Consider the following 22,952-nt stretch of genomic DNA (forward strand, 5'->3'; position numbering starts at 1 on the left):
AATTTCATCCTAGTTCATGCATAATTTAGACAATGGCCAGTAACAGCCGCTTTTCATCTTCCCACGGTGAAAGTCCTTTGATCCTACGGTTGCGAAAACCTGTCCACAAATATTTGTCCCAGGTAAGCTTTTAGAAGCAAAGCTAGTGCACGACCTTAGCTTGGTGTTATTTAATATTTTCTACCGAATACCAAACAAATCGTGAGAAAATTTAGAAGGTGTCAATTGTCAATAAACCGACCAGCCATTGGTCTTGTACCTAGATGTTCTAATTACCGAGAGTAATTAAGCGTTCTAGAATGGTGATCATTATTCGCAAGACGAAATATATTTCAAATATTATTAAAAAATGTGATGAAATATTTGTTTAGGTGACCCTTCACTGTTTGGAGGATGAACAGCCTTTAAAAGAATGTGAATTGTAAATTAGCTCAAGTCACTAGTTATAAGCGCAACGGCCGTTTCTTTCGAATAAAAAAATACATCTAATATTGCTTTACTGAATTACTTTTTTATTAAGTACTATACAACTTGTATAAAATTAAGAAAGAGTCATTTTCCAGTCAACTTCCACCTGTTGCTCCGTGCAAGCATTGCATAGCGCCACACACACCAGCATCCAACATTACGCGTGAAATCGTCTCACTCGTTCGATGTGTGAGTGTGCGTGAAGTTTGAATGCTGACGGTTTGACGGTTAAGGATAAGGGCGCCTAGTCACATTTCTACGTTGGTGATAGTAATCGGTTCAGTCTATAAAAGCGCTTGAATGTGCCGTGCAGCAGGTTAGATTAGTACACATAACAGTCGAGTACGGAACGGTTACCCATTGCATTCTAGCAAAACGGTTTGGTTAAAGGGTTTTGCAGTATTATTACAACACCAAACACATAAGTCTGAACGGCAGAAAAACGATAGAAAGCATTGTATACATGTGAAAATATTGGTTCAGTTTTGCGCAGAGATCCACACCGCACCGAACGTGGGTCGCAGATTTTCCGATCCCTGCTAGTAGATAGGGTTCTAAAAAGAAAACACTATAAAATATGATGGATGCGATCGTGAATTATTGATGCCCATCGTACACCAGTGCCTTGGTGTGTGGCAGTGAGTGGATTTCAGTGTTTGGCGTGATTGTGTCACATTTACTGTACGCGTAAGCATTTTTCCACCGGTAAACACGATTTGAACACGACCGCTGCACGTGATATTTAGTGCAAAGAAACGTGTCCGGCGTTATTCGGGCAGAGTGTAAACTTCGGTACGGAACAGAAGTGCAGAAATTGCATTACAATGCGAAGGATCCTCGCACAGATAACGATCTGCTTGGTGTTGATCGAAACGCCGAACGTTTGGTGCAAATTATCCAGCTACAAAGCAATCGTTCCACCGGTAAAGATAAAATCGGATGAGATGGCCAAATTTGCGGAAGTGAATTATGATGACTATCCGGTAAGGTTTATGTTGCAATAAAGTAAAAAAATTGCTTACAGTCAGGTATTGAAACTACTTGATACTTAGATAGAGCCGAGCGTGAAACACACACATTCCTTTTTAAAGTTGTATGTTTAATATGCTTGGAAATGATTGAATGTGGTAAGTGTGATAAGTGTGCTGGTGTTGTTATCGATTTTTTAATATCAAATTTATAACATTCTCATATTCACATTTGGTTCCCTGGTGAATAATGTAAGCGATAAGAGCACAAGATTTATGGTATATTCTAGCAAAGCCACTATCGCCTCTTCACGCATGGATGATAGTCATGTATGGGCTGTTGCATGCTCCTACTATACAGTATTGAACAATTAATATTTCAATTCTATTTAATTCGAATTTTTTACACTGTTTTAAAAATCGAAAAGTAAAGTTGATAGATGGAACCTTGTTGATGAAACGGGCCTCCAAAACAGTTCGTTTCATTGAACAATTAATCACTCTCCAATTTTGGGTATATCAAAGAACACAACATACCCTGATATGTTTGAAAAATAAGAAAAATGTAATAAGTGAATAGTCCTATTTCTACGAACATTCTTCCCTATGAGTCTGGCCGTGGTATATAACCAAGGATCACACTGCCACGACAGACACGTGGATGGGCGGGGTAATTAGATTTCTAAACATATCCGGACAGATCGGGTTGAAATTTGGCGCCTGCGAGCAGAACCGATGTTGATATATGCATTCGAACTGGAAAATTTGATGTATATTTTTAGTAAGTTGAATAATGAACCTGAATGTTTGAAGAAAATGCAAATAAACCACTTGCTGTTGAAGAATTTACAAATTTAAAGTATCCTATTTTGCCATATTTGGTAAGGATCTATCTCTCTCTTTCTCTTTATCTCTCATCTTGGTAAGAAGACCTACTAGGTCAAGTGGTTTACTAGATTTGATTTTAACACATTACCGGATAATTAGTTCTTGCCACGAGGGAAGATGAGCCCGATTAAACCGATGGTACTTTTCTTGTGCTTTCGAATCTCGAATATGATTATCGAATAATGTGATGATGATGTCTTTACAAGACTTTCACTTTTCACTGTACACACAACTTATCGGTGTTTCACAAATATCATCTGATTAGTTGTGTATCTTTATCTAATGTAGTGTAGGAGCTAGAAGTGAACCATCATCACCATCTTTATAGAATCAGCATTATTATGACGTACCGTATGGTAAACATAAGATCACATTTCAAATTTAGATATTTCCATAGTTTGCATATGTTATGTTGTTGTCCTGTCGGTCGGTTGTCGATTCGGTCTTTAATCTAAAGGTAACCATTGCTCCTGTTATTTAGAGTGAATTAACACATTCACAGTTATTGCAATACTTTTGAATATCTGTTTTACAGCATAAACCTCAAACATAATTTTATATTATCCCCTGATTCGTTTTGTTAATTAATAATAATAACGAAATAATTTAATAAACGCAATTATACCCTGGTAAAAACCAAAGATTTTGATAAAAAATTCTCCTAGGATTTTTGTGATCCTGATGGACTATGGACAATATGTGTAATTAATCTCTAAATTATTAGCACTATAATCCTCTGTGCCCTTATTTAATAATTCATAGATAAGAGATAAGGAAGAACACTTCATACAAAACATGAACCCAAATGAATTTTTGGTATGTCCTGGACTTTCAACTTGGAAACTTCATGTGTATTTAAATTTTTAGCGATACTTTTCTATTGTATTGGAGTTCAAAATGCAGTGGTCGAAACATATTGAACGCATTAAACTAGTCTCTCGATAAACCATTCTCCACACTATCAATTACACAATATTCCAATCAAACTGTGGCTTAAACTATCATTTCCAGATGGTAGTACCGAAACGGGCGGCCATGCTGCTGGACCGACTCATGGTGGCACTGCACCATGCACTGGAGAAAGGTGACGGCGAGGATGGCAGTGGGCGACCAATCAACAAGGTGTATCGGGACGGACGCTACACTGGCAAACCCACGGTTGCGCTAGCACCGGCCAAAATACCACCACCGCCGAGCAAAACGGAGCAACTGATGAAAAGCTATTATGCCGGTAAATTGAGCATTCCTGAGGCCCACGGTCACACGATCCCTGGTGCCCGGGCCAAGTTAACGTTTTTCAATCTTGTCTCCTAATCCGCACCGGGCAGAAGTTCTTGGACGATCTTTATCTACTCCGTTGGTTTTCTTCCCCAGAAGCGGACGCAGACGCGGAGGCCGAAGACAGGGTGGCCAACTCCATCCCGGACGAGATCGATGACATCGAGGCGCGGAAGGAGTTGCTGGACGAAATGGTAAACTAAAAGTACTGATTGCAAATGTGTGTGTGTGTGTGAGTTTTGTAAGATGCGGTTAAAGAAAAAGCCGACGGGTTTGCTGTTTCGCAGCAATTTCTAGCGTGGTTAACGCACTGCAACGTTGTCGATATTAACGTTTCGTTGCCTTCTATTCTCTTTTCTTGAATTTATTCCACCCAGATGGACATCCAAACCCGGGGCACCGAAGACAAAACCAAGAAGGGCAGATACTGGAAATGCTATTTTAATGCGGTCAGTTGTTTTTAAAGCCAACGCAAAAAGGAACAACGTCGAAGCAGTTAGTGCGTGATTTCCAAGCTAGTTGGTACCAATTATATAGCAAGCCATCGAAAGAAGTTAGCCCCTAAGAAGAAGTCAATAGCTGCAAAGATTCCACTGGGTGCTACGGACGGTGGAGCAACGCGGCAAGCAATGAAATTTAAATTTAAACATTCTAACAAAACCCATCTATAAGAAGCTGAAAGGATGTGGTCTAGTCGGCGGTCAGCGAGAGTGGATATGCAGAAACTGGCGTACTATATTGTACGGTTTGTGCTCACAATCCTAATTGGGCATAAACGTGTACTTTCAATCATGGGACACTGCGCGCGAATATGAAATTAACGGAGTATTATTAAAGTACTGGTATTGGTCATATTACAACAAATTAATAAATTAAAGTTAATGAACTAAGTACAACGCTTTGCTGTTCTGAATTATTTAGCTTAAATAAAGCAAAAAGGTAAACATTCGAACTCCGCAATCAAACTCATGGAATTTATTAAAAAATAGCATCGCAAGTTGAAGGAATTAGTTTTTTTCAGGATTTTGCTTTTTATGTTATATTTCATATATTTTAGTTACTTATTTAGCATGCACTATCCGAACCACTTTGCGCTCTTGACTCGTTGCAGGAGTCCTCTCAACCGTTCACAGTCGAGCGCCTTCGTCAACCAGTCCATAATCCCGACTTTTCTGACACATCAACGCCTTTCATCTCAATTTATTCCTACCACGCCTCCCCTGTCCATTTGGACCAAGGACAGTCCAAGGACCTTACGAACTGGGTGGTGTCATTCTCATGACGTGACCAACCCACCGAAGCCTGTCGAGTCTAATCCGTTGTACGACAATGTTTTCGCTCGTCGAATAATTTCGATAGCTCGTCATTATAGCAGCTTCCTATTGTCCTTTCATCTTCCTATCGAACGCGGCTAAGAGGGTTTCATCAGGTTTGGACAAAGTCCATGCCTCAGATGCGTATGTGAGTACTGGAGCTATTAAAGTTCTATGTAATCTCAGCTTCGTTCGTCGCGACAGGTGTTTTAAATAGAGAAATTTCATCAGACTGTAGAATGGCCGGTTGGTAGCCAATACTCTGCAGCGTATTTCAACATTTGGTAATTTTTAATAACCGAATCTCCAACTGTTACCAAAGCATTTTTTTTGCGGTGATGTTAAACAGTTTATCGTTTATCGGTAACTTTCAGGAAATCTTTCATACCTTTAAAACCTAATTACGTTTCATCTATTTGCTCAAAAGTTTACAGTATCGACATTGAGGTTAAAAAATATACTAGAGCATACAGTTGATCAAACTACAGATTAAGAACACTCTATCATCGCGCCACAAAATGTGATGGCTGTAGGGAATTTAAAATCAAATCTGTAATCCTGTATATTTCGACCTTTAAAGAGCTTATGTAACACCATATTTCTACCCCTACTTATATTTGTAATAAAATTTTCTTGATACTTAATGATGACAAATTCAAACTCTTAGCAATTTTGTTTACAATGGGAAGGGTCTTGGCAATAATACTGAAATATCTGATTCTTTCAAAAGGCACAGTTAACAAAACCAGACAAAAAGGTTATAATATGCAGATAAAATAAGTTGTAGAGCTTTTATCGAATAGAATAGTTTGAACAAATGTAATTATGGAATTTATTATGTGAATATTAATTCGGGGTAATTGAGCTAAACAAAATTGACTTACATGATACTTAAAAATATTTATCGTTTTTCCTTCGTTTACTGAATAACGCAGTGGCAAGTACAAACTAAAACAGTTGCTCGGAAGAAGTCAGCTTAATCTGTTCACGCAATCGAATGCTAACAGTGTTCATACTAGTGATGGGAATTGCGTTCCGAACCTACTTGGTTCGTTCCATTGCTGCAGTGGAACGAACGAACCTAGGTGCATGAAAATTCGTAATTAAATTTTGAATTTGGCACCTACAAATTTTGTTTGTCTTGCCAAGGTTATAACGAAAACTTTTACTTCTGTTACACTTGCTCAAAACTGTAGTGGAATGTAAGCAACACTCACAGTAAAAAGATTGAACCCACGTTATTATTTATTGTTATTTAATTCATTTTTCAGTTATTTATTTATTTTTGCGTCTTATTTTTTGACAATTTTTGAAAAGTCATTTTTGAACTCGATCTTGACATGACATTCATTTCCTTAATTCTTCAGTTTGTTTGTTTAAATTTATTCTTCTGTTTGATGATATTTTCAGAGTTCTGATAACATATTCAAGTAGCCGATAGTAGTGAAGAGTTCATATTAACAATTTTTTTTTAATATGGTTAGAACGGCCGTATATCTTTCATAGTAACAAATTTACAATCAAAACTTTTTGTAAACCGAAAACAGTAATTAAAATTATATAAAAATGTTCAATAAAGGAGACGAATGAGAAAAAATCATATCATACAGGATTATTTTAATTTTCTAGTGATTTTCTGGTTCCGTTCCTTTTCCATCACTAGCTCATACTTATTTCATCTGTACAAAATATCCTATTTCAGAAGCAAAAAGAATACACATAATTATAAAACAATTTTTCCGCAACGGTCATAAGTCTATGAATCTTTGAGGATCCATGAATCTACAGGATCCATGACAATAATATCATAAAATAAACTGGAAACCCGATAATATTCTTGCGTTCAGTTTGTTTTGGATGTTATTTTCGAAAAGGTTGCATTAATTTTGATATTTGTAATATTACAACGCCATTTTTTCTATCGTAATTTACACAACGGTGCAACACTGTTCCAGACTCTACGGTTCCATGCATACAAATATTTCTTGCCATCAGTAAAAACAACAACAGATTTGAAGATGATATAGTTCAAATAGTTTGGGTTGCACGAACAGTAGATTACTATGGTCAACCATGAGATTTCTGCACATGTGTACCACCACCACCACCACCACCATCACCACCACTACCTTTTTTGTGTTTTTGCCTTTCGCTAAGTTTTTTATGTTCGTTAAATATTTCACAAAAGCTCTAAAAAGCTTTCAGAAGTCTTAGCCAATTCCCAAACCTCGATAGAGTTTCAAGTCCAACCCAACAGGAGTTTTCACTTGCATTCACATTTGCAAATCAGGGGGTCCCGAAACGGTCCTGATTAGTTCCGACTCGCCCGTGAAAAGTCCTGTTGGGTTGTCAGTTCAAAAGTTCTCTTTGGGGACCTTGCGTACAATCTTTTTCATTTGAAGGCTTCCCATCTGACTTTTCCGATACACAACACAAAGCTTTCCATTGAGCTTTTCTTTCTCAGAAATGACCACTTTGTTGGGAAAAGCGTTTGTCTCATTATTTCCAATCATTTGGGCTCTAAAACAACGGTTTCTCAGGATAAATCCTAACACCTACAGCGTATACGAGAGTGTTTAGATTTACAGAAACGTGATCTGTAAGCTATGTAGCCTTGGGCATTGCTTGCTTATTGACGAAACAGACTATTTGGAGACAGCAGTTTTCGATCCACCCGTGCCAAATGTTGCGTCTCAATTACTAACTGATTTTTGGCAGTGCTTGCGGCTGAAACACGACCACGTTTTCATTCGCTTTAAAATGTACACTAACGAGGTCGAGTTCCGTCGAGCAGCCGGAGATCATCGCATTAGTTGGTTGTTTTTGTAACTCCGGGAATGATAATCCATTTCATAAAATTCAATTACAAGATTATAAAAATTGTTCCCGCCCATTCACCCGTCCAGGTCAGGTAATCGGGACCAAACGGGGAAAAAGGCAATGATTTCTGCACCGAACGGTAGCCCTTTATCGACTTTGCCACATCATTCCGTTTTGCTGAGTAGGATGGCACATGGACACCCACCAACACGGTTGGCAAATGGATATTTCTTATGTGATGAGCACTCCCTTCGCACCGCCGCACTGTCCATTCGATTCGATCGACAGTTTGACCAGCCAGCAAGCAACCGGCAACATATAAGTGAGGGATAGAGTTTCAACCAGTTGTTGCTACCGTCCTGCGTCAGATTTCGTTTGATGTAGTGCGTTCAGCTTCGTCGGTAGCTCATGTCCAATTGGGAATCCGGTCCGTTGTGTAATGCGTTGATTAGCAATTTGTTTTACGTAAGAAAAAGGCTCAACCTTGAACGATTGGAACTGATAGAACACTCCCGGCTGTAATCCATTCTGGAGCGAGGTGCAAAAGGGGAGAGAGTCTTCACGCTAATAGCACACATCTAATGGCTCGATGTGAAGAAAAATCAAATTTACCAGCTCAGCCATAAATATTGGGCAAAAGCTGCTCACTGCAACACTATCCTGGAACGTCCGGAAATTCCCCGGCAGCACCAACGGCGGAAACTGAGTGGGGTCTCTTTGCAAGGGCCTGTCGAGCTGTAAAGTAAGATAATGTCCGCATACCGACCAAGAGCAAAAGTACCTCGGGAGAGTTGATAAGCACCTGGACGTGGCGAAAGCGTTTGATGAATGATAAAACCAACGCTGCTCCGTGGTTGGTCTGTGGAGCATAAATTATCGCTGCGTATTAATTAACTGGTGTCTCATATAGCGCACTCCAGCCAGGGGCTGTGGAAAATCTCACAGAACTCCGGCGGGTTAGTCAGCTAAGTCGTCATAGTTTATCGGGTTTGCCAAAAATTGACGTAAGATTAGATAGTTGATTAATCTTCCTGAAGGTTATGGAAAAAGGGAGAAAGAACAACAACACTAACGGAGGAGTATCGACTTCCTCGTTCGCGTCATTACGCTTTTTTTTTATCAGCTTGCAACATTAAACCTCCGCAATACCGCTTCTGCAGGGTGTTTAGGGCGCAACCCACCGTACACAACAGACATTTTCATGGAACTTATTTTAGAAGCACTAAATACAATTACGATTTAAACCGAACTCTCCACGAGGTAGAGTGGGAAATGAAGAAACTGTGTTTTCTATTCATTATCCAATAAAATCAATCTCATCTTTGGTTTGTTTTTTTCCCCCCCGCTTCCAAACGGAAACCATCAACGGTGATGGCGTCAGTGTGCTGAACTTATTTACAACAAGACGCATTGCCCGAAGGGATCGGGTCGTCGCCAATAAACATTGTTTGCAAAACAAAGGCAAAGGAACTATTTTTGATGTGACGTAAACGTTATGCGCTGATTTTCGTCTCGGAGCGATGGAGACGCCTAGCCGCGCTAAGAGGTGCGATGCAATTGTACAACGCACTCAAACTAGCGTTGCACCCGAGAATGCAGGACGGCCAGCCAATGAGGGATCCTGTTTTGCAGCCGGCCTACATTAATCTAAATATCTTCGACACAATGCTCAAAAGCGGAAAGTCATGCCTGTTCCTGCTTCATTGGCTTTGCTGTGCCGTGGTATTTGCTCTCGTATCAGCGCTCGTCTCGGAAGCGACGAGGGTTTTGGATGAAAAATTCAAAGTCACGTTTCGTGCATTCCTGATCATGCCCCTGATGGGCGTTATATTCCGATGCTGATAAATGGGCACCCATGTTGTCCTGCCGATGATAACTCTTGTCATCCTGCTCCCGGCTCACTCCACGCGTAGTTCAAATCCGCAAAACACGATTCGCTTTATTGTCGAGCTAATGATCCGGACAGCAAAAATCTAACAAAATAAAAAACATGTGACAATTTTTAACACCATCACCTTATCGAAGGTTAAGGGAAAACTTGCACGACCTCTCTACGCACACCGTACGGCGTTGAAAAGGACATTTTTCCGACAAAGAGTTACGCGAACGGCGACTTTGAGGGCAGTAATTTGGCCCACTACAGAAAAGGCCCTCAGCCAAACGGGAGGGTTCTCTTTGATCCCACTGCTCACGCATATCTATATGCTAATTCGTTTATTCGATGTGTGTGTGGTGTGTTTTTGTAATCGTTCGCCCCTTTTCTCCCTTTCTCATCCCAAAAACGGCTCACGGTCGCTTGGGTGACGGGATGCTGCGATAAATAACGCCTCCGTTGTGCCTAACGCTGTCATTGATTTCGGGTGATGGGTGATTCTTGAGTTGGAAAAGGATTTCCATATAATATTCATAACGGTATCCTTCCCGGGCCGGGGACTCGAGATTCGTCATCAACGCGTCACCGTCAAGTGCTCGGAAGACAACGCCAAAACGCGCGTGAGGGTTGTAAATCATTTGTAATCGGTTACGCTGCAGCACACAATTTCCCTCGCGGATTAGTCTGATGAGCGATAGGTAAACGAAAATGAACACAGAATAGAAAATTTCCCGCAAAAGCTATATATATATAAATATTTTATTCAATCAACAAAAGTACTGTGCAAAAAATTAGCAACAAAACAAGCTCGTTGCTTTTAAAACAATCTTTTGCTTTCTTGCAACGAAGTAAAATGGAACATTGACGAAGGAATGTCCTATTTTCCGGTGGAGCAGTATGTTAAAAAAGCGATTTTCATCGTTATGCAGGAGACCCACGCTGCCAGTCCATCATGCACGAGGTGCTGCACATCGTCACTGCAATATTGTTGCATTCACTTGTTGATATGGCAGTGCAGCTTGGCAGGAAAATAGCACCCAAAACGACTCATCATCATGATCCCCCGGCCGTGTTTCGTGTTCATAAAACCTCCAACTCGCACCGGGCTGCCGCGTAAGAAACGCACGGTGTGGTACAAAGCTGCGAAGGAGCTTTTCGCGCGCGTCACTGAGAAGCGCACACGATCGTAGTAAACCGCGTAGCGTTAGGTTTCTTCCTGTTCCCACTCAACCCTAGCGGTGCGATAGAGAAAACCGATATCGGGCAAGAAAAAAAGGGTAGAGAAAATGAAACGCGACAAGGATGGGCGACATACGCAAAACTGCCCGCTGGAGATAGCGATAGAGCGGGACACAAATCGAGCAAAACTGTCATCCTTCGAACCATGCGTGCGACGGTTCTGCGCCCCAGCACGAGATTCGGGCTCGTATAAATATTGTAACGGCCACTGCCGGATCGCTCATATCGCAGCAGACTCAGTTTTGGAACGCAACGGTTGACGGACTCGTGTGTTTGTAAGCAACGCATAGGGCCAAGTGATCTAATAACGTGCTGCTTCGGACCAGTGTGCTTGTGCCGTTCCGGTTTGGTGAAAGTAGTGCAGATTGTACTTGGTCGTGGTGCAGACTTGAGTGGTTCTCGTGTGCGATTGTCCGGAGCGTTTGTAGCGCATTTTCTCATGTGAGTAGCGTTTTAGCGGTACGATTACGATTCCGGTAGATTGGGAAGTTGTTACAAGAAAGGCTATAATGTTCGCATCCTACCGCTTCTAATGGATAAATGATGCCCGTGGTCTAAGTTTGGCTTTGTGTGTTGTTTGCCCTTTTTTTCGGCTTTCGATCCCTCCCGAGCTGCAGGATACAGGTAGCAGGAAGGACGCGCAAACGAGGCAAATGTACATAAATGCATCAAATGCGTAACCGCATCAAACAATGAAACAATATTAGCCAAAGCATTCGGTTAGGTCAAGTGCACTAGTCGGCGGGGTTTTGTTGATTGATTTATTCGATGTGTGAACCGTTAAAACCCATTACGAATAGTTTTATTCCTCATCAGGCCGCTTTTTTACGACCTTGGTGTGCGAGGAAAAGCATGTCATGTAGTGACTAATTAAAAGCGTACAGTGCTGCCTACGTTGAGCAAATAGGTCTCTGTACGAATAGGAAGGCAAGTGAAGCAGGGTTTCGATAGTAATACGAAAATGATATTTAACAATGCTAAATATAGGACATGTTTGATGCCAACTTTATGCATAAACCATGATAATTTCCCCAGGCATAAGCAGTATTGGTTTTAATGGAACTTAAATTGTTTGATATAAGGTTTACAGGTTATAAGTTGTTTTTTTTTTTGTTAAAACGTACGAAAATCATGCAAATTTTATCAAATTATTTAAAAAATATATGTTTTATTATTAAAACATATAAATTTGATTAAACTTCGAATTTTATTAAAAAAAAAGATATACATTTTTTTATAAAAACATATAAATTTGATAAAATTTCAAATTCAGCTTAATAGTAAAACAAAACAATAAAGATGATAAAATACACTACACTTCCATTAAAATAATATAGAAATTACTACAGCACTACATAATTATTAATTAGTAATCAATTAATTACTCATAAAAGCAACAAATATTATTAATGAATTATCTATTAATTTGTATTCAACACATTCACCGGATTGTCAATAATTTGCCGTCATAAACATATAATCGAATATCGAATAAAATCTAGAAACAATTTAAATTTGTTGCCGTGAAGTTCATAGTTTCCTAAATTGCCTAAAAATTAGAAATTAGATAATTATTCAATTAAATTAGATGAACATATTACGTTTTTTTGTCGTTTTATTTTTTAAAACAATTTCAAATCAAGCCATTTTGGTTAATGTTAAAGTACTGTTGGAAATTTAATATCTTTTGTAAGAGTACACCTTTAGCAATTTCAATTATTTTCTCCTAACAATTTCGATTTATTAATTACAATTTATTTACTTGCCTGTTGATATACCAATATACCAATAAATGTATGAATCCAAATCCTAAAATTTTGTCTTAATTAACCGCAAACTGACTAAGGAAAAACTGAAATGAATGCATTTGAATGAGATATTATTTGCAAAAAATATGTTTGTTTTCAGCAAAGCTGTTTACAACTAGTACTTCCTAAATTATTCAATCTCACAAATGTACTTAAATGCCAATTAAAATAATTTGATTTCCACATACAAAAATAATTTGAATTGTCACTTTAACAATGATTCTAAAAGGACATACTACTTTAATATCTTTCTTCGCTGGCAATGCGGCAGGCACTAGTTGCTCCAGCTTGTATGATATGCAAATGTAGCAAGCGCGTCATGCAACGGAATAGAAACCTGAGCACATTAAAATATCATGTGTCAAGGAAAGTAAAATATTAACGTGGGACATGTTGTCCTTCCCCGTTCTTTACAACCGAGAATGTTGCACAGCAGTTCATCATCAACCACCAAACCACCATAACGGTTTGGATGTTTCACCTTCCGCCTTTGCCGGTGATCGTGTAGCGTTCCGGGAAGAAAAGAAGAAAAATAGAATATTTAAACAAGCACTATTGTTTTGACACGCTTCACAGCAGACATTTCCATCCTCCTCCCCGGACGGGATAAGCAGCGAATGTTCCGAGCCGGAAAAAGGTCATTTTAATTGCCTTCAAATACTTGCCGTTATCAATACGTCGAATTGTTGTCTGCGTGTTTTGTCCGGCTCGTTAATGCGTGCAGGCTTGATTTACGTGCATCATATCCCATGGTGCTGTCCATTCCTTCGAACCCGATTCTTTTAGTGACGGAAAGTTCACCCATCCAGGCACCTTCGTCAATCACGTTGACAGCTATCAACAGGTTGAAATCGTAAAAAAGTACCGTTTCACCCGATTGTCCTTTGCCTGATCTAGGTCATTTTTTTATTTATTGAATTCCATGACGTCAGGCAGTACATACATGTGTCATCATAACCGCCGGAAATTGAGTAAAACAATCTAGCTGGAACGTACGCCGGTTGGGTTTTTTTTGCTTATTTTGTAATATCGGGTGGATTGATTTAAATGCAAGCTAAACAACGAACTATATTAAATCTGCCTTTAGCTACTTAAGTTTCTTTTCTAACTTGCTTAACCGCTCGGTAAGTAAATGCGAACTTTCTTCATTAACCTGTAATTGCTCATGTATACCGGCAAACCCCTTTGGAAAAGTACGGGACTAGCTCGTCTGTTCGAAGACGCCATCGTTCGGCAACCCGTGCTGATTAAACGATACATGATATACGGCAGGTACGGTTAACGTTTGGGAATAATTAGCCGCACGTCGTTTAGCAATGGAGATAATTACATCGTTCAAATTACCACAAAAATGGCTCTCAACAACCGCCACACATCTGTTACGCTACATCCTCTAATATCGTGCTTTCCATGGGGTTGACATGATCCAAAACCGCAAGATGGAGTGAAAAAGGTAAAGTTTATCCTTAATTTTACGCTCTGCCGAATTGGAAATTCCATTGCTAGCCTCCGCACCATGCCGCAACATACCCATGCACATCACAACACATATACACACACACACATACACATTGGAACAAATGGGTCGTTTAGAAACCCTGACCAAGTACAATGATTTTTTTATTGAAACGGAAACGCTTTATGGAGACGCATGGTGTTTTCTAGCGACCCATGATTAATGAGCGGAGCTGAAGGAAAATGGAAGACAGCTTTCCGTCCCAATTCGTTCCATATTCTTTTTAGCGGCAAAAACGGAACAGTAAAATTAACCTCTACTTTGCATTTTATGGATTAAAAAGTGTGTAAAAACAGGGACAAAAAACAACCAAACAATAAGACATCAGCAAAGCACAAATGTACGTCCCATTATCTCGGGTTTTTTATGATGCAGCCGGAACAATCGAACTGTCATTGGCAGCATCGATCAGTAGTAGGACCTGTAATCGACAGCAGACAGTATGCCAGCATGGGCAAAAAAAATATTAAAAAAAACATCTCACTAAAAAGAAACTACCAAGCCGACTTTATGTTGCTTCTACGTTGCTAGTGTGAGCCTTGGGACATTGTTTTTTTTTGTTGTTGAAAAGATAATATTGTCTGTTCTCGGCCCCAAACCCTCCCGTTAGGAGTGTGTACGGGTGGCCGTACTTCCCTAACCGAGAGGTACGTACGCGAGACAGATAAAAAGTGGGCCGTACGTGGGTTGCGAGTTAATTAGACGACAGTGCGGTAGCTCTTTAGGCTACTCATCAGCTGACCACTGGCTGTGGGACATTTGTGTAAGCCGGGTGGCAGTGTTTATGTTAGCTTAACACTACGTACTGTTGTGGAGTTGAATTGAAGTTGTCATTTGCATCTCTGCATGGAAGCTGCTATCGTACAAAGTGTGTGTAGACAAGCGACGGTAGAGATGGTTTCAATGTGGTTACTTGTATGTCCACATGAGGTTGGTCTGTGATCGAGCTTTTAGCGCTGACATAGGGACACCCTTTTAAACGGTTTGTTTTTCTTAAATTTTTTTTTCAAAACAGTACTGCCTTAAAGTTGTTTTTTCGATGTTATACAACTATTTATTTAAAGTAATATGATAATATGATGTCCCTATTTTATGAATTAAATAAATAAATAATTTAATATTAATAAAGAATGATGAAGATTTTTCAAAATACTTTTAAAACACTAAAAACAATTCATATACCAGATCATGTAAAGGCACAGACTCTTTCCATCTCGTCGATAGACCAACCTTACATTGTACACTATTTGCCAATCCGGCGTCACTTTACGCTGGCGTTACGGTGCATAATCCTGCCAATTCAGTGCAGCTTACACCTGATAAATATTAATCTTTATGAAACTACATCATCAATAGACAGCCGATGGCGGAATTTCAATTTACTGCATAACCTGAACAGGACTCTTGATGCCACTTGCGATCTTCCTTCCGGGGTAACGTCTTCACCTGGTCATAGCACCACCGCCGCAGAATTAATTGTATTTTATTTTCATAACGCTCCACCACCCTTGTCCACCCTTTTGAACTTAACCGAGATTTCTTGTCTACAATCTTTCACAGTACGAGCGGAACACGAAAGCCGGTGGTAAAAGCGCCCAGTAAGCGCCCCGCCAGTGCTCATCAGAACAGAACAGCAGTGTTCCTCGGGTTGCAGGCGGCGAAAAGTGCAACCGAATCTTTCGAAAAGCAACTCATCACTCCACCCCACAGTACCGATGGCTGCTCCTACCACACCTTCGCGACAGATTCTCTTCGTCCTGGCGCTATTGTTCGTCGTGAAGCTGGGCTCCGGTCGACCGCAAAATGCAATCGATAATCAGGTAGGTGTTTTGCGGTTAGTGCTGTACAGGTACTTATCAGTCGGGTGAAGTTGCCCGTGGCTGCCCGTCAAGGATCGATACGGCTGCGTGAACCAACAGCATCGCCTGGCGTCACTTTATTATTCTTCAATTTGTGCCACTTATTTCTGAGCATCGTGCTGTTGACCACACTGTCAACGGTGGAGCAGGGAATCGTTTCTTTTTTTCTTATTGTCGCTTTTTTGTTATTTGTGTGCTTTTAAAGCATTTGTTGTGAAATATTTTACATTCTATTTTCTTCCATCGCCCATCGCCAATGACACCGTGCACCGTGTGCAACAGCTGCATTGGTAAATGCATCTCGCTACTAATAGCGTAGCGGCGAGCGTAAGAAAAAAGAATAAGTGTGGAGTACAACGGTCACAAGCCAACCATAAGCTCGTGGTTTGCGTTGAGACTATCGCAACTTCATTGTCGTCGTCGGTGGAAGCGTGGCAGCAATGTACGAACGTAACGGTAACGCTTGTCAGCATAAATTCTGAGCACATAAACAAGCAATCAGTATGGAAAGGAGACGGAAATTGACGACAAGTGGTTTCCCGCAGAAGCGCCCTTGACAAACGATGCTAAGGTTAGCTTCCCGGGTCTGCCTGTCCGGCGCGCGTATCCTTCCACCTTTATCGGCAGACGATGGCTCAGTAGGAAACGATGCTTCCTACATGGGTGTTAGAGTTCGAGCCCGTGTGATGCTCCGTTCCATACGTAATCGGACGTTTCGATGAGATGTGATTTATCGTGTTAGCTTGCTGCCGTACCAGAAGTTTATGATCCTTCTGGTATGCTGAGCAAAAGGCTTGATTCTTAAGGATCGGGGTGGATGCTGCATGTGAAATCTCTTCCCACGGCTTTGGTTGTTTGCGTTGGCTCGCAAACCAAGTCAACAGGTGTTTTCATAAACATGTCCCTTTTCCGTTTTGAATGGAAAGGATACCGAAGATTGAAGGATATTGAGGCGTTTAAAGCGTAACGTAGACTAATTTGCGTACATAACCGTTTGGCTCGCAGGTCGTTTGTGACTGACATGAATGATTACATTCGAATAATGTACTTTGCTGTACATGATTTTAGTTTGCTGGTATGTATAAATGATTAGAAAACTTTGATTTCTTTTATTATAATGTTTTATTACTAATCATGAGAAGTAAACATACTATGGTTCAGGGTTTTGGGGAAATGTTTAAGACAAGATTCGTTAAACAACAACGCATGACCATTTACTACTTTTCGAAGATTACTTTTATCCACAAACTCTATAGTTCTATTAAAAAGATTTTCTTAATTTCTCTTGTAAAGAAAGCCTCTTTTATCTCTGATAACTCCTCAAAACTAAATTTGTTGCTGATGTGAATATAGACCGCATCAGCTTCATAGTCCTCAACAGGAACCCCTTTCTATTAAAATTTATTTCCGTTGATAATTTGAGTTCAGAAAACTCCTCTACCACTGATATTTAGGACTTCAATCCTTCGAAAGATATTTCAGTGAAAAGCTCGAACCACAGCTACTTCCATTCGAAGGTCTTTGTTGTAATACCCAGTCAGACATAATTAATGATTCTTAGGCATATCAAGATATCCAAAAGGTCCTTCCGGACTCCATCAAAACGAGAGAAGCAAACACACAGACTCATGCTTTAGTCAAGCTTGTGGAACAAAAATGGTGTAAAAATTAGTTTAATGTTGAAGAACAATAAACTCTATACATTTTTAATCCATTATCAAACAATCAAAGAAACAAATCAAGCAAATTATTTTCCACTGAATTTGTTAAATTCTATAAAATGAATATTCCAAAATACCTTCCGCTTTTATCTTTTTCGTAACAAATCGCTATTCCAAAATCAAAGAACCTGTGAAATATGACTACAGCCAACATATGGCTTTGAGTCAAATCTTCTTGGCGGTGTGAGACGTTTCTTTGGTACGGCAGGCGACAATGAAATATTTACCATTCGACCCATTGTGTTGAACAAAACCGTATTTGTCTTTGCAGGATATGCCCGAGATAAACCCGAACGAGCTGCGAAAACTCTACACAAACTACAACTCGTACGTATCGAACCAGTTGGACAACTATGGGCTGGATCCGTTACAGCTGCAACTGTTGGCGCAGTACGCCCAGAGCAAGTAAGTCCCCACACAATTGCACAAACGATTAACAAATCAATTCATCGCCTTTTTCGTGGGCCGGCTCTCTTACGTCTAGCGCCATCAGCGGTGGCGGTGGTGGATGGGATCAGCTGTACCGGGCGCCAGAAATGAAGCGCCAAATTCGGTACCGTCAGTGCTACTTCAATCCCATCTCCTGCTTCAAGAAGTAAGCGGTCTGCTCGGTGTACTCCACCATCACTACCGAACCATGTCCCCCGGGGGAACTGTGTGCAGAGGGAGTAGGAGGAGGCTTGGGGCAGAGTGTGAGTTTGTGCCGCGTTTCCAGTTCCTTCAATCTTCCATCCCGTAGTTGTGTAAGCTCCTGTTCGGCCTTCGCCAGCATCTCTATCCGGTCGTTTAGCCGCTAGACGCAAGTGAAATGAATTTCCAAGGGGTGGACTTCTGTCCGCGCGAGGGGGTGACCATCCCAGGAGAGGGAGGAGAAGGATCAGAACGGAACAAAGATAGAATGTTTCGTAATGTTTGTTGATTTTCGAAATGGAACGAAACAAAAATATACCAAAAAAAAGTTAAGAATTATACACGCAACAAAAAAAAAACCCACACACACATACACATATGACCTCATGTGTTGAGGTTATCTCCGGTATCGGTTGCTGCTAATCTATTTGGTGTGACAGGGATGTTTGTAAATGTTTAAAGTCATATTTTATCTACGAAATACTATCGGACGCGAATGGAAGCTGAACCAAACAGCAAAAAAAAAACACACACACGAAAGACTATTGTAGCAAAATAAAACCAACAAAAAAAATAAACAATATGGCGATCATTAGTGTATACACAACACTCTAGCAAAAGCCCTATTGCCGTTTCTCTTTGAGGTGAAATACACAATATATGTAACTACATGTAAACTAATTGGGACGGTTGATAATGTTTGACGCAGTACAAGAGCAACAAAACGAAACAAGAAAAAAATACAACTACTCCCCCCCCGGTTTGCAAATTTAATGCTCTGTTCTGTGTGAGCACTTAACTTCCTTTTTAAATTTTCTTTGCCCATTTCCCTTTGCGAAACACAACAGATCGGCCCAAAAATGCAAAGCAGACCATGATAAGCATTTGACGGCCTTTTCTCGATCAGTCAGGTTAGGTTTCATCTAAAAATGCATGTCAAACAAGGAAGGGAAGGTGTAAAATTGCCCAACTTTCCGGTTGCGTAGACGTAAAGACTCGTACACATAAAGACACACGAACACGAACATGTTGTTCGTCTGGACCAACATTTCTGGCGCTACACAGAGAAAGCTCACCAAAAGCTTTAAGGACGTTGGCTGTACTGCAACAGAATCCTAACACCGGACCCGTACATCTTAACACAGAGCACATGGCAAAGCCTCCGTATTCCCCAACAGCACATAACCCGACACATTTTACCTGTAACAGTTCACACGATTGAATTAAAGCATCTAGCTGCACACAATGTATTTACACATGCATACATTCATATATTTATCGCAAATCTCAATAAACTAGAGCTGCTGTAAAAAGACGTATGAAGTATGTTTGGTACAGAAGACGCTCAGGCTGTGTGTTGTTGTTTTGTTGTTGTGCTTGTGGAAATGGAAAGAAAACACACAAACACACACTGTACTTAGCATTCATCGCCATTAATTGTTTGTAATTTGATAATTTAATCAGCACGGCACTTCTTCACGCGTGAACCATCACGCTAGAGCAGGCGTTTGTTTACTCACTACCGTGAGCGACTGTGAGGACTGTGTTAAATTCAATTTCATGCCAGTAAATCACAAAATAAGGTTAGGGGACGGTTGCGTACGGTTTGGCCCTTTAATGTTTGATCAGGTCCTTAAGCCCACCTCGGGCAGACCGAACGGAAAGAAAAAATACAGCTAAAGCTTGCATAATTCATCCCGTGCTGCTAGCTTTCGTCACGTTACTTTGCTTTCATCAAAAATATCATACGGTTAAGGGATATGATATGGGTGCGAAACAGTCCGAGCAACTGCCATCCATTCATCGATGTACGAAACACGTCTCAGGAAAGTATGTCGATGTACCTTTTCTTTTCCAACGGAGATGGGCCGAACAGCGCCGTGAGGCTTTCCCATACTGTCTAGATTCTTTACTGCTCAAGATGAAAAGTTACGTGGCACATCATTCAACGCGATACGCAGGAGGCTTTGGAATTATGCGAGGCTCTTAGGTGTCAAAGGACCTGCCGACACGCCGTTGTCCATCCCGGTTGCCCGTCAGCAATGCGCCGATTGCCGGCGCACCACTTCTTCGGTACACGTGTTGATTGCTTTCTTATTTTTTTTTTATTTCGTTCTCACTTTCCGACAATGATAACAAAGCGATAGCGACTGCCGATGCGTCTGCGACGTAGCTTCGATGTTGCTCGAGGTAACGTAGCATCGTCTAGGAAAGTGTCAATATTTGCATTTGCCTTCGTTACTTTAAAAATACGACCGTCACATTGAAACATTCCATTCGAGTGAGTATTTTTCTCATACTCAGAATATTGTAGATGTAGCTATGTATGTATGGAAATGGAACCGTGCACATGCTGCGCTTTCGATCTCCAAATCACAGAACTTATTACTAACCGTGTGAATGTGCTTTGGAGTGAACATCCGTTTCTATTCTCTACATGCGTTGTCTGACTTAGCAGCTCAAACAAACTCAAAACTGTACTATCAGGGGTTGTGCTAATGCAGAGGTTAAGCCGAAATTTAAACGCCGCCCAACGCAAATTCTTCAATATTCCAAAGCAAAGCTCCATGAAGTGTCCATCAACAGTATCACCTAGTGATATTTAATGCGATTTTAATTTTAGAAAACTTCAATATTTAAAATTATGTCAATCTTAAGTTTGTTTGTTTTTTTTTGCAAAAAAATTCTCAAGCAGATGGTTTTAAAGTCAGCGGCGGATCAAACGGTAGGCGGAGTAGGCAGTCGCCAAGGGCCTCGTCGTGTTGGGGCCCCAAAAAATTGGGCCGATTGTGCGATTTTTGGAAATTTAACAGCAGAGTTAATTTATAGCACAAAATCTAACTATAAAGGTTAAAATTCGATCGAAAATATTCTTGGTATATAGAAAATATCCTTGGATTTTATATATCCTTGGTTATATAAAACCTTTGTTTTTATTGAATTAGCAATATCGACCCGGTTACACGGCTACGCAAGAGAAGTATGCAATGTACTCAAACTCCTTCTTCTTTATCGGCACGACATCCTCAGGATGTTGAAGCCTACCATTTCTGCATTTTTTTATACTTTATTTACCCGTAGGATAGTCTGTGGTCGTTGGTGGTGTGGTCAACTTGGTCGTTGTAGACATGGTCAATTGTAGAAAAAGTTCAGTAAGTAAAAGCTCACCACAGTAATCAACCGTTTTTTTTTATCATCGCCTAAAACATCAACCTGAACGAAACAGGTTTTTTTCAATCAGAAATTTCACTGATTGATACCGAAGAAGTAAACCGATTGAAAACTGTACCTTAGGCGAAAAATCGTAGAAGGCATTGAACGAATCAGCTATGGTTCTCCTTAGGGCATACAAACGTGTATATATAGACTAGTTTAACGGTCCGGTCACAGGGCTACGCAACATAACTCTGAAGTGTACGCAAGACTTCTTTCTTTCCGAGACTTTGCTGTTGTTTGTTTAATCATGGAGGTAGTCTTGACAACAACTTGACCTCGCATTTTAGTTTTCAAATGCTAAAAGCTATGCAAATCTAACCGGCTGTGCATAACACAAATTATTTTTATTATATAAAATATGCGTTGTTTGCTTAATTGCTACACAATATTGTTTAATCGACTAAATAACAAATAAATAAAAGAATCGAAACTCACAACTTAGTAACTTGCTCATTCTGTATTACAAAACGTACTGGACTATATTCCTGTTATCAAGATTGTCCCGGTAGGAGGCTTTGTTTTATTTCCGGGCAAACTCGGATTACAAGTCACGGTGATGAACAGAGTTTTGATACAGTGCCCTCATGTATCCGCCCGCAATGCTGGTCCAACGACAACCCGTACGAAAGCTGATTTGTGGATCGATCAATCGACGCGCTACAGGAACCGACTCTTGCATCGGGACTTCCATAGGGAAATTGGACAAATGTGGTTGCAGATCTGCTACGGTTTGTTCAGCACCAGCAAGATCTATCTACCCTGCGTACTTTTTGGTTCGAAGCTGTGCGCATATATATCAGGTGCTGCATTGAAGGCCGACCACCTTGCTGTACTGGTCGACACAGTACTGCTGGAACAGTCACCCGACACAATACATCAGAGAATGAGCGATCTCACGCCAGGATATGCAATATGCGGCATATTCACGTGGAGTAATTTGATTGCATGAATTTTCCTCTGTATTCGACTCCATCTGGGGATCATCCTCATTGATGACGGCACCACTATCTGTGTTTGTCCCCGTGCTCGATGTACATGGTCTGGTAATCTCTGGTACATTTACTACGTGGTTTAAAAATATCACTAACAGTCGAACATAATCCCAACACCTCGGAATATTCATGGTACCGTTCCAAAAGCAATGCGAAACAATTTAATTACAAGAAAATTATTTTGCCACACATCTTTTGCTTGTTTGATTGTTGAAAAATAGGAAATCAGCAAATATAAATCAATCAAGTTGGAGCATCTTGGAAACTGGCCACCAGGGTTTTATGGTGATTCACTGGACTAAATATTCGGATTTTTGATAACCAACCCTCCTTAGTCCCGAGAACGAGTACGAGCAGCATGCT

At 40.4% G+C, this 22,952-nt stretch overlaps 2 protein-coding genes across 2 annotated transcripts; both read left to right on the forward strand.

The window, feature by feature from the left end:
• Positions 1-1,292: 1,292 nt before the first annotated feature.
• Positions 1,293-4,219, forward strand: LOC128304372 (uncharacterized). Its single transcript, XM_053041553.1, has 4 exons — positions 1,293-1,451; positions 3,336-3,555; positions 3,699-3,796; positions 3,980-4,219. Exons 1-4 carry the CDS (start codon positions 1,293-1,295, stop codon positions 4,064-4,066), a joined length of 564 nt encoding a protein of 187 aa, XP_052897513.1. The 3' UTR covers positions 4,067-4,219.
• A 6,925-nt stretch (positions 4,220-11,144) lies between these two features.
• On the forward strand, positions 11,145-18,976 carry LOC128302876 (uncharacterized). Its single transcript, XM_053039722.1, has 4 exons — positions 11,145-11,288; positions 15,732-15,991; positions 18,023-18,156; positions 18,236-18,976. The coding sequence occupies exons 2-4, from the start codon at positions 15,887-15,889 to the stop codon at positions 18,348-18,350; spliced, it is 354 nt and encodes a 117-aa protein (XP_052895682.1). The 5' UTR covers positions 11,145-11,288; positions 15,732-15,886; the 3' UTR covers positions 18,351-18,976.
• Positions 18,977-22,952: the final 3,976 nt, after the last annotated feature.

The sequence above is a fragment of the Anopheles moucheti genome, chromosome 3 (assembly GCF_943734755.1).
Source record: "Anopheles moucheti chromosome 3, idAnoMoucSN_F20_07, whole genome shotgun sequence".
NCBI lineage: Eukaryota > Metazoa > Arthropoda > Insecta > Diptera > Culicidae > Anopheles > Anopheles moucheti.